At 39.4% G+C, this 12,866-nt stretch overlaps 1 protein-coding gene across 1 annotated transcript; it reads right to left on the bottom strand.

The window, feature by feature from the left end:
- Positions 1–8,576: 8,576 nt before the first annotated feature.
- On the bottom strand, positions 8,577–12,663 carry MBL2 (mannose-binding lectin (protein C) 2, soluble). The gene is made up of 4 exons (XM_011990271.1): positions 12,434–12,663; positions 11,658–11,774; positions 10,228–10,296; positions 8,577–9,471 (listed from the first exon to the last, which is right to left on the bottom strand). The coding sequence occupies exons 1-4, from the start codon at positions 12,618–12,620 to the stop codon at positions 9,098–9,100; spliced, it is 747 nt and encodes a 248-aa protein (XP_011845661.1). The 5' UTR covers positions 12,621–12,663; the 3' UTR covers positions 8,577–9,097.
- Between the last annotated feature and the right edge of the window lie 203 nt (positions 12,664–12,866).

Below are 12,866 nucleotides of genomic sequence, written 5' to 3'. Positions count from 1 at the left end.
TGTGTTCCATGTAAGATTTTGATTGAAATAAAATTGTCTTTAATTTTGCCAAGTAGAAACATCCACTGCTCTGTAGCTGTCACGTAGAAGATGCTCCTGAACCTCCTGCATGCTGACAGCGTCAGGTAGCTCAGCACCCAGAGGCAGGATACTCCACTCCCCACAGCGTCATTGCCTGGGTGTCAGCTTTGGGATGTACTGAAAATTGTGCCTTGCCTCTGCTGCTACTGAAAGATTTAATAGTTGCATTCTAAAATATTCCTTCTAATGTGAGGGGTCAGAAGCAGGAAGGGGAGCTTAATATTATGCAAGAAGCTTCAACTGGACTATCTATCTGCCAAACGTAGCGTGGGAGGGGTTTGTGTGTGTGGTTGTGAATGTGTGTGTGGGGGACAGCGCTCATATATCCATTTCCAGCCCCACTCCACAAGTTATCTCATCGTTCATGAGTACTTCCTGTCATTCTTCCCATGGCCACTCTCCAGCTGAGACTTCTGACACAGATCACATCATGGATAGGAGCAGAGAGACCCACTGAGATCCTGGGTTAACAAATGTGGGGAGAGAAGCCACTCTTGGTGGGAGGGAGGTTGGAATAAACTGATTGCAGACAAGAGTGGGAAACAGACTCTTGGTGCGTGTAGTTGATAAGGATGCTGTTACGAAAGACTTAGAATTGGGCATGGACATCCACTGCTGCAGAGTTTAAGAGGCCAGCACCAAAAAAGACCACGTCTTAGAGCAGACAGGAGTGGGACAAATATATCAAAGGACACAGAGAAGAATCAGCCTTTCAGGGGCCTCCAGGAATAACAGAATTCTGTTACTCATGAGTTCAAGACATTCTTCATTCTCCATGAAAAGGTGACCCCATGGATCCTGAAAGAGGAGTGACTGGAGTTTGCCTCATTACCCGCAGACACCCTTTACAGGAGAATGGTGTTACTGTTGGTGGTGGCCACAGCATAGAGATTGTCCAAATGACAGGTTCATGACTCCTTCAGGAGCCTGTGGTTTTTCATGAGTCTTGAGGAAAAACCTCCATGCATACTTGTTTTAGTTTCCTAGGATGGCTGTAGTACATTAACACAAGCTAGGTGGATTAAAACAACAGAAATTCATTTGCTCCAGTTTCTGGAGTCCAGAAGTCTGAAATCAAAGTATTGGCAGTGCTACACTCCCTTCAGACACTCTAGGGGAGAATCTTTTTCTTGCCTCTTTCAGCCTCGGCTTTCTTTTTACTTCCTTCAGTGTTTGCAGATGTTTCTTTGCTTGTGGCTGCATTGCTTCAATCTCTGCTTCCTCATTCCTTCCTCTTCTTCTTCTGGACATCTGTCTCCAAACTCCCCCTGCCCATCTTGATACATGTGATTTTATTTAGGGCCTGCAATGGACTGAATGTTTGTGTCCTCTCAAAATTCCTATCTTGAAATCTTAACCCTCAATATGATGGTATTAGAAGTTGTGGCCTTTGGAGGTGATTAGGTCATGAGGGTGGAGCCCTGCTAAATAGGGTCTGTGCCATTATTGGAGTCTGTGACTCCAGAGAGCTCTATCAGTCTCTTTCTACCATGTGGGAACACAAGGAGCAGTCAGCTGTCTAGAACCGGGAAGAGGTCCAGAACCTCACCAGAACCTGGCCATGCTAGCATGCTGATCTTGGACTTACATCTTCCAGGACTGTGAGAAATAAATTTGCTATTTATAAGTCACCCAGTCTACAATACTTTGTTATAGCAAACTGAAATGGCTAAAAAAGGGCCCAACCAAATAATCCAGGGTAATTCCTCCTCTCAAGATCCTCAATCATATAACGTATAAGATAGCATGCACTATTTTTCCCTGTAAAGTAATATTCACAGGTCCTAGAGATTAGGATATGAATGTATCATTAGAGGTTACCTTTCAGCTAACAGTACTTTTCATATAAAATTGGTCAAACTGGTAAGCCCAAACTAACCATTACTATTCAGATATTGGTGCCCAGAAGGGTGCTCTAAGGGAGCAATCCCTTTTCCTGATCAAGCATTAATCTTCCTGACTTTCCTGGTGATGCATGCAGAACTCACATAGTGAGATAGGACTGCACAAAGTTTATGTTATTCCATTTCCCATCCGGTTCATCTCCCCGCACTTTCCTCTGTCTCATCCATCAGGCCCTTCTGGGTAGCAAATGTACAGTTACAGGAGTCTCATTCAGGTAGGGGAATTTCCTGGGTCTGGGGCCTCCCTTAGGCCCAGGTAAGTGTGTTACTTTCCTCATGAGACATACTAGGCCTGTGTTCTTCAGGTCCATGAGGGTGGTGATGGACTCATGGACACAGAGTTCTCAATGGGCGGCCAAATGACTGCCTGTTGCTGGCAAAGGCCCTATTTCCCTCTGTGATGATGGATTCCTGCAAGATCAGAGCTGGAGAAGAGAGGGATCACAGTCAGACCTTTGAGTAGAGTCTGGCTTCTATGCATCTATAAGTGTTTGTATGTTTGCTGTATAAGTGTTTATTTTGTGTGTCTCTTGGGTGTTTGTGGTATGCGTGCTTGTGTGTGTGTAAGGAGGGGTATGGTACTGCCTCATCATCTTTTTTTATGTATAATTCTGTCCTTCATTGTGAAAGTGGTTGCCTGTCCTCAGCAGTTTCTTCTTTTGACTGTCCTCGGCAGTTTCATCTGTAAGTGATGCCTCATCAGGTGGGATGTTAAGGGGAGACAAGTCTGAAAGTAAAAGCTAGGTTACATAACACTGGCCAGAAACTGGGAGAGAAGAACAAGAGGAATGGCTTGAACCTATTTATGACCTGGAGTATGAATTAACACATGGAGAATATGCTTGATGACATGAGTTTGGAGTGAGATAGTTGTGAATTTTCAACTTTCTAAAGCTACCTCACATGAACTGTGAGCTTGCCGCAAGTATCCCAACATCTTAGGTTCTCTTTTCCTCATTTGTAAAATGATGTTTTATGAGGTCATGGTGCAAAGTTTCTAAGTGGCACATAACAGGTACTCAGAAACCCCTTCTACAAGTTTTTCTTCACCTCTTATTCCACTGATTCTCCTGTAAAGATTTAAATCACATGGCACCCAACCTGTGCACATACCTAGCTCACTCCTGGTCCTCTCCCAGCCAGCTCCCCAATACTCACTTAGGTTGCAGTGACAAAGTCCTGCTGTGGGTTACATGGGCTCACTGGGCCCCAAAGTTCCCCCTCACCCTTAGCTAAAAGTCTAGTGTCTGCCTGAGGGTGACCTGCAGCTCCTTGCCCAGATTGGCCTTCAGTACTGTGAAGACACCTTCCTGTGAGGTCAACATCGAAGCCATCATTATTCTCATGAGTGCAGGCAGGCCCCAGTCCTTGAATCACACACACCACAGTAGCCCAGTCCCTCGCCATGAATCCCCCAGTGGGGATGTGAGCCCAGACCCAGGAGTGACTTTTTATGGAGGTCCTGGCAAGCACATGAGAATATCTCAATTCATTCATTCATTCACTCATTCATTCATTCATTCATTCTCTCTCTCTCTCGCTCTCTCTCTCTCTCTCTCTCTGTTTTTGTCTCCCCCCTCATAAAACTGAAGCTCAGAAGGATGTTTTCTAGGGAACAATTCAGTCTACTGTAGTATACACAACAGGAGTCTCTGTTGCTAAGTGTATTCATTTTCTAGGGCTTCCATAATAAACTACCACAAACTGGGTGACTTAAAACAACATAAATTTATTCTCACACAGTGCTGGAGGCTAGAAGTCTGAGATCAAGGTGTCACCAGGGTTGGTTCCTACTGGAGGCTCTGAGGAATATTCTTCTATACCTCACTCCCAGCTTCTGATATAGGCCATTGTAGGTAAACAGCCCTGAGGAATTAGCAGCAGTTTCCTGGCTGAATGGTACATCATATTCTGTGTTTTCTCATGGAACGGAAGATTTTAATAGAAACCAAGTTTGTAGGCAGATGTTTCAGAAGAAGCTGGCGGAAGTTTCTGATACCAGTATTGTCCACAATCTTTGGCATTCTTTGTCTTAAAGATGTGTCACTCCAATCTCTGCCTCCTTCATCACACAGCATTCTCCTTGTGTAACTGTGTGTCCAAATTTCCCTCTTCTTATAAGGATACCAGTCAGTGGATTAGGGCCAGCTCAAATCTAGTGTGGCCTCATCTTGTCTTTATCATAACTATAAAGACCCTAATCCCATATAAGGGTGCAGTCATAAGTCTTGGTGGTTAGGACTTGCATAGATTTTTTTTTTTTTTTTTGCGACACTATTTAGTACACATTAAGGAATGGGAATGCCTGATCAAGGACATTGAAGGTGGTCTGTCATGTGTTTCCTTTCTCCTCTGGTCCCTGGCCATCTCTTCCCAGTTTTGTCTTTTATTACTGGCTTATAGCAGTTGTTTCTGTATCCTTTGTATCCTTTGACAGATACAGGCCAATATTTGCAAATATTTTTTCTCCCAGTCATGGTTTGCCTGTCTTCCTAATGTTTAACAAACTGAGTTAATCTTTAATTTTGATGAAATTCAATTTATCATTTTTACTTGAATAATAATTGAGTTCTCTAAGACAATTTTGCCTAATGCTAAGTTACAAAGTATATCTGTACATTTTAAACCTAGATTTTTTTAGCTCTTATGAAATAAAACTTTAAGAGAGTGAGCTAGCAAGAGATAGCCAGAATGTAAATAGAAAACAATGTAACAGAAAGGAATGTAGCTCTTATGATCCTTTGTACTTGTATGTTATCAGTTGTTATGTCTCCTCTCTTTTTTCTGATTTTGAGTCTTCTCTGTATTTTTCTTATTTTAGCTAAAGTTTGGAAATTGTATCATTTCACAAAAATTAATTTTGAGTTTCATTGACCTATTTGCTTTTCTACTCTCTATATCATTTATTTCTGTTCTGATCTTTGTTATTTCCTTCCAAAAGGGCAAAATATTAGTGAGAATATAGAAAATATGAACAAGACCTAATGATATACTAATCAACTGTAAAAACCACATTATTTCTAGTGCACATAATACATTTACCATTCTAAATCATAACCTAGATCATAAAATCTTAACAAATTTCAAAAGATTGAACTCATAGAAAAGTATATTTCTGGATACAGTGGAATTAAACTAGAAATCACTTACAGGAATATAGCTTTTTAAAATGCTCAAATATTTAGGAATTAAACAATACACTTATAAATAAACCATAAGTCAAAGAAGTCACAATGATAATTATAAAATAATTTGAATTGGATATGAAAAACATATTTTGAATTGGTGACAAAAGATACACATCCAAACATGTGGTATGCAACTGAAATAGTTCTTAAATACAAATTATAACTTTAAATGATTGTATTAGCAAAGAAGGAAGGAAGAAAATCAGTTCTCTAAATGTCAATTAAAAGAAGCTAGAAAAAGAATGGCAAATTAAACCCACGGAAGATCGATACAAGAAATGATAAAGATAGGAACAGATATAAATACATGTAATCATAGAGGTTAGCAGAGAAAACACCAAAAAGAAGCTTTTGGAAAAAATTAATAAAATTGACAAATCCTTTGCAAGATTGATTAAGAAAAAAAGAGACAGGCCAAGCACAGTGGCTCACGCCTGTAATCCCAGCACTTTGGGAGGTTGAGGCAGGCAGATCACCTCAGGTCAGGAGTTTGAGACCAGCCTAGCCAACACGGTGGAACCTTGTCTCCACTAAAAATACAGAAATTAGCTGGGCATGGTGGTGGGCATCTGTAATCTCAACTACTTGGGAGGCTGAGGCAGGAAAATCTCTTAAACCCAGGAGGCAGAGGTTGCAGTGAGCCAAGATCATGCCACGGCACTCCAGTCACTCCTGCCTAGGTGACAGAGTGAGACTCCGTCTCAAAAAAAAAAAAAAGAAAAAAAGAGATAAAATACAAATAATTATAACAGATACATAGGCACTGCTATAGATCCTACTTATATTGAAAAGAAATATGAAGGTATTTTAACAATTTTATGGCAATACATATATATTCAGAGGAAATTGACACATTCATTGAAAAATATAACTCACTGAAACTGAACAAAAGACAGAAAACATGAATAAGTTTAGATCATGAGAAATTAAATCTGAAATTAAAATCATTTCCCAATAGAAAACACCATTCCAAGATGGCTTCACTGGTGAATTTATCTAACATTAAAGTATAATTTTACACAAATTATTTTAGATAATGGGAGCATGAGGGCACATCACAGCTCATTTTAATGAGGCTTACATAACCTTGACACCAAAACCTAGCAAGTGCATTAAGAAGGGGAAAAAAAGCCAGTATCTCTCATGAACATAGGTGCAAATGTGCTAAACAAACTATTAATAACTCCACTCCAATAATATATACACAAGATTAAATGTGATTAAATGGAGTTTATTCCATCAAAGTAAGGTTGACTTAATTTGTAAAAATCAATGCATGTTATTTATAATATCACATTATCTCATTAAAAAGCTTATATCTAGTGGCATGACTGTGTGTATTAAGACCTAAAATATAGTATCCTGATACTTTACTACACACTTTAAAGGTGTTAACTTATTTCATTGTCCCCACAATTTTCATGAAATAGGAATCATTATTTTCTCCCAGCTGCAAATACATGGCTGAAACACAGAGTGTTTAAGTAACTGGCTCCAGATCATGTAGCAATTAAGTGACAGAGCTGTGAATCCAGTTTAGATAGGCCTGACTGGAGCACTTCATTATATTGTCTTTCAGGAGTCTATGCCTGTTCTGGAGGTCTCTGTATTGGGGTTGCTAACCAGTGCAATAAGGTAAGAAAAAAAGTAAAGCAATTGGGAAGAAATAAGTATTGCCATATTTTCAGCTTACAAGACTATGCACATACAAAATCCAGAAGAATCTACAAATTACTAGAGTTAAGAAATAAACTTATTGAAGTTACTAAACATCGTAAGACTACATACAACACTTAACTGTATTTCTGTCTACAACAATAGAAAAGAAAAAATATTAAAAATATATTTTTAAAATCCCTAAAACCACCAAAACAAGATATATAAGGTTTTTAAACTAAAAATGCCAAAACATATTAATAAAGTTAAATAAATTCTAGTTAAATGAAGTGATACACGATGAACATCGATTAGAGATTCAGTAGTAAGTTGTCAGTTCTGCATAAGTTGATTCATCGAGTCAGTGTGGTCCCAGTGGAAACCTCATCAGGCTTTTGCAGAAATTGAGAAGCTGTTTCTAATATTTATATGGAAATCTTGACTTGAAGAAGAACAAAGCTGGACTATAGTTACAATTATAAATGTACAGTAATTAAAACAGGGTACTGTTTGATACAAGCATCAACAAATAGACTAGTAGAATAGACAGCCCAGAAACAGACACACACACATACAGTTACCTAACTTACAAAAATGCACCACCCTAATTCAATGGAGGAAAAATGGTCTTTCCACAAATAGTGCTGTATCAAGTGGATACCTAGTCTACCAGGAATAGATAGAATGTTTATTAATAAAACTATTAGAAAAAAAATGGAAAAATATCTTCATGATTTTGGGATGGGCAAAAATTTCTTAAACATGACACAAAAAGCACTAATTTTGGAAGAAAATATGAATAAATAAGACTTTCTCAAAATGAGGAAATTTTGTTCATAAAAATTCAACATTAGGAGCAAGTCAAAAACTAGCAAAATATTTGTAATACACATTACAAAGGACATATTCAGAATGTAAAAATAGCTTAAAAGTCAGTAAGAAAAATATTGGCTAAGTAATTTAAACAAAATACAAAAGACGTGAATGGGTACTTTATAAAAGAAGATACCCAAGTACCCAATCAGCAGATAAAAAAGTGTTCAACCTTATTACATGTTGAGGAAATACAGATTAAAAGCATGGAGAAATATCACTTTACATCCACAGTAATAATTAAAATTAAGAGAACTGAAAACATTGACTTTTTACAAGCACATAGAGCATCTAGGACTACCACACATTGCTGGCAGGAGCATAAATTCATACAATCACTTAGGAAAACCAGCAGTATCTACTGAAACTAAATACATGCTTTCCTCATTCTCTACTAGTTCCACTCCTGGATAGGTAAATTCATGCACCATGTCCACCAGAAGACAAGTCCAGGAATGTTCGTGGGTTCTCTTCTTCATGGCCAAAAATTGGAAGCCACTTAAATGCCTATTAACAATAGAATGGATGAACTGAGGAATATTAATATAAGGGAAACCTACATGGCAGTGAAAAGGATGAAACTTCTGTACGTATGACATGAATGAATCTCACAGATTGAATTCTGAGTAAACAAGACAGACAACATTACACACAGTATGATTCCAACTACACAATGTTTATAAACAGACAAAATTACTGGGCAGTCATGGAGGTCAGAACAGTATTTTCCTAGAAGTTAACACTAGAAGGACTTATAAAGGGGCTTCTAGGAAGTCAAAAACATCCCATATTTTAATCTAGAAAGTGAGTATATAGGTATGTATGTGAGTGAGAATTTGTGAATCTGTTTGTTGAGATTTGTTACTTATGTTCTTTACATGGTTTAATATCTCATTAAAAAGAAAACAGAGTTCATAAAGTTACAAAATAGATTTTATTAATACCTGAAACTTGTTAAAAAGCTATGGTATTAAACTGTGGTGATGTCATTAGGGGAGCCCTCTACCCAAAGAGAAAGGAAGGCTCAACAGAGCACAGGTGTTTGTTGTAAATGGAAAAATAAATCCATCTTATGTTCATATTGCAGCAAGTTAATGCTACTGAAAGTATTGCAGCTTAGTTAAACTAGATAATTAACATAGGATGCAAAAGATAGGGTCTTGTGGTATATATTAAAAATACATTGTTATATAATTAGCATGACTACTACTGCTGCTACTAACTACTACTACTATTATTATTACTTTGTTGGTGCTGTTAGTGATCATTTTTAGTGACTGCCACAAAAGGAACAATACTGGATAAGGGGAAATTGATATAATTTATCTTTTCAAGCAGACTGTGGGCCTGCGGGTTGCAGTAAAAAGACAAGGAGGGCCTGAGTGATGTGAACCTTCAGATAGGGAACTCGCAGAGGGCCAGATGGGAAGAGGAGCAGGGGACGTCATTCCACTTGCCATTTTTCAGTGACAATACACAGTGTTCATTAGAACCAGCATTGTTGGGCTCACCACCGTTCCAGTTTGTGTAGGTCAGTTTATTTCCTGTCAGATCTACAAACTCTCCTTCTGTGTTCTCATCAGTGATGCCCAGGAAGGCTTCCTCCTTGATGAGATTCTGGATGGCTCTGTTCTCTGCAGCATTCCTGGGGGTGGCCACAGAGGCCTGAAACTCGGCACACAGGGCCTTCACTTTGTCAAAGGTCATCATTTCACCATTAGTCAGGAAGAACTTGTTCCCAACTTGTCTGCCCAGAGAGAAGGTCAGCCCTAAAATGTGAAAAAGTGGGTGAAATTGGCTTATCTTTAAGCCCAACTCAAGGTATTTCTCAAGAAAAAGTCTTCTAGAGTAGAGTTGCCAGATAAAATATAGTATGTCCAGTTAAACTTGAATTTCAGACAAACAATGAATATTTTAGTATATCTCCTATGTAATTTTTCAGACATATTTATACTAAAAATGTTTTTAAGCTGAAATCCAACTTAACTGGTGCTTTGTCTTTTTCTTTGTTAAATATGGCAACCCAAATGTGAACAGACAGACTGGTACAAAGGCCTCTCTGTGCTTTCAGATCAGAATTCTAAAAGACATATAATTTGGACTTCCAAATTATAAATTATTAACTTGAGACCAAACAAAAAATGTCTGAAAATATTTGCTCGAGGCAGGTTAGACCCCATGTCCAGGTCTCAATACCAGTGCAACAAAGGGATATAAGTCCCATTTTCAGTGAGCAATATCAGAGGGTAAAATATTAGGGTCTCTCGAGTTAGACTGACTTCCATCTATAAAGCACCCCTGCCATTTATTAGCTCTGTGCATTTGAGCAAGTAATTTAACTTCCCTTTGCCCCCATTTCTACCAAAATGTTGTGAGAATTCCATGAGGTCAGAATATGAGAAATGCCTATCAGGGTACAGAAAATTATATGCATTCAATAAATATTTGTTGCATTCTATAAATATTTGTAGCATTCTATTTTTCCCAAATTTCAAGCTGCCTGGAGAGTAAGAGAAAAAGCTTACATTTTTTGATACGAGCCATTTCTGTTTGCAGAGCTTTTCTTTCTGAGGCAGCCAGGCTACTCTCACAATCTAGAAAATTAGAACAAAGTAAAGAAGCATTGTTGAGAAGGAGCCTCGGAACTGTGCATATACACGAGAGTAGAGTATCTTTTTCAAATTGAAAAAGAAGCTTATTTTACATTGATGTTTACACTTCAAAGGAAAATAAAAAATACTTAAAAGTCAAAAGAATGAAAAATCTCTATTTTCATCCAACCCCAAACGTCACTCTTTGTCTGTTTACTGTATCCCAAAGTACACATACGTATCACATGCACACATATACTCCCTGATTACCTAGCAATCCATAGGCCAGGTTCTTTACAGATTATTTCTTTCCAAACAAATTGTTCTATCAAAACTAAAAAGAAATCTCTTGAGGCATTACTGTATTATGACCTGGTGAAGAGTGACTAAAAAGATTACAGGGTTTTTGTCTTTGGAGAGGTTTTGCTTTTGTTGTCTTTTAGTTTGTTTTTGTTTTTCCCAGGTTTGTTCTATTAGTCAGGAAACCAAGATTTTTGTGAGTTGCCCATTATCCAAGTGGGGAGGGCAAGAGCAAACCACTTGTTGTAGTAGATGGCAAAAATGGCCTCAATAGGGTGTAGCTCCTCTCATTTAGACACGAGTCTATTTCAGTACTCGTTGAATCTGGGCTGGCCTTGTGACTTGTTTTGACCAATACAGTCTGGCAGAAATGATAATGTGCTCTGAGTCTTCAAGAAGCCTAAAGCCTTTCTTATTTCTACTTTTGGGAATCCTGTAGTCACTGCTATGTGAAGCAGCCCTGGCTAGCCTGTTGGATGATGAGAGACGTGGTTCAATTACCCTCATCACTCCAGCTAACATTCAAACAACAGCCAGACACATGAGTGAGACTATTGGCCATCAGCTGACCACAGACATATATGAGTGAGCCCAGCTTAAACCAGCAGACAAATCACATGGCTGACCCACAGACTTGTGATTTAAATTGACGGCTATGTTTTTAAGCTATTAAGCTTTGGCTTGGTTTCTTATGAAGTAAAATATGACATACCATGATTACATGCTTTTGTAAAAATAGACATAATAAGCCCACACTTAGATGGCCTATTTTTTCCCTCTAGGACCAGGGCCTCACATTGAACTATTTCAACTGATGGAGAACCCAGGCTCAGCTCCTACAGGGAGTGCCTGATGAGGGAGTTGTCTTGAAAAGTTTGTAAGTCTGTACTCAGGCACTTACAGGAATTCCCTAAGGCTCTAAGAATGAAAAGAGGGCTGAGGGCACTGGGTCAGAAAGCAAATTTGGGTATCTTCCTTTGAAGGAACAGGAGAAGGGGCACACCAGGTACTCAAGGTCTCAGAACCCTGGGTGCATTCAGCTCGGACCTTGCTGGAGTCCTTACCTGGACTCTCTCCAGGGTCTCCTTTTTGGCCCTTTGGTCCTGGTGACCCAGAAGACCCTGGATTTCCTGGAGGCCCCAACTTTCCAGGAGGGCCCTGTAAACCTCTGAGCCCTTGGCCTGTTGGAAGAAAAAGGAAATGTGACTTAATATCTATATTCTTTCTCTTCAAGGGTTGGATGCCCAGTCCCTTCTCAGGAGAAAGGAGACCTTGACCCAGGACTGACCTTTCTGAGCACTGCTCTCAATAACTGTATGGTATGCGCCTGAGAGCAATAACTTAAGAAATAGAGTTGCCATATGGAGGTTGCTGCAAGGAGGGTGCAAAGTGAAAATTAACTGCATGTTTTTTACAAATAGTTGTGGTTCTCCTGTCCGGCCCACTGCTGCTGGATCTCCCTGTAAATAGATTCCCCCAGTAAAACCTATGTTTGCTGGCTCCAGGTCTCTACTTTGGCCTCTTGAACCTGGTGCCATCCCTACTGAAGTGAATAGGGGTCTGACATGACAATAACTATGACCCAGAGAAGAAAAATTCATCCTGTGTCCCATGCGATGGCCTGACCTGTGGGCCACTTTTCTGGGCAGGCAAGACAACTGTTAGTCACAAACTGCTGTGTGGAAGTCTGAGATGCCAGAGAATGAGAGCTGAATCTCTGTTTTGAGTTACAGTATAGTTGAGAAAAATACACTCAAATAGGACATCAGTCTCCTCATATCCCCAGGCAGTTTTCTCTAGAAGGTAAAGAATTGCAGAGACAGAACAGCCCAACCTGTACCTGGTTCCCCCTTTTCTCCCTTGGTGCCATCACGCCCATCTTTGCCTGGGAAGCCGTTGATGCCTGGAGAGTTACAGGCAATCACCGCAGGGCAGATCTTTTGGGAATCCTCACCGGTCACAGTTTCTGAGTAAGATGTTGCCACCACACTCAGGAGAAGGAGAGTGAGTGATGGAAACAGGGACATGGTCCTCCCCTTGGTGAGAGAAAAGTCAGGGAAGATTATCTCAGTTAATCAACATATATGTATTGAACATGCCCTCTGTTCTACAACCTGGGTACGGGCTATATAGAAATAGATGACCCATCCCTGGCCTCTAGTTGGGGATTTGGAAAAGTAAACATCCTTGTGACATTGCATGACTAGTACTTTAACAAAGGTAGGCACTGTGATGAGCAGTGGGGTTCTTCTGGAACCTAAGGAGGGGTTCTT

Source organism: Mandrillus leucophaeus, unplaced genomic scaffold (assembly GCF_000951045.1).
Source record: "Mandrillus leucophaeus isolate KB7577 unplaced genomic scaffold, Mleu.le_1.0 Scaffold376, whole genome shotgun sequence".
Classification (NCBI taxonomy): Eukaryota; Metazoa; Chordata; class Mammalia; order Primates; family Cercopithecidae; genus Mandrillus; species Mandrillus leucophaeus.
This window is presented reverse-complemented; position numbering and strand designations above follow the sequence as displayed.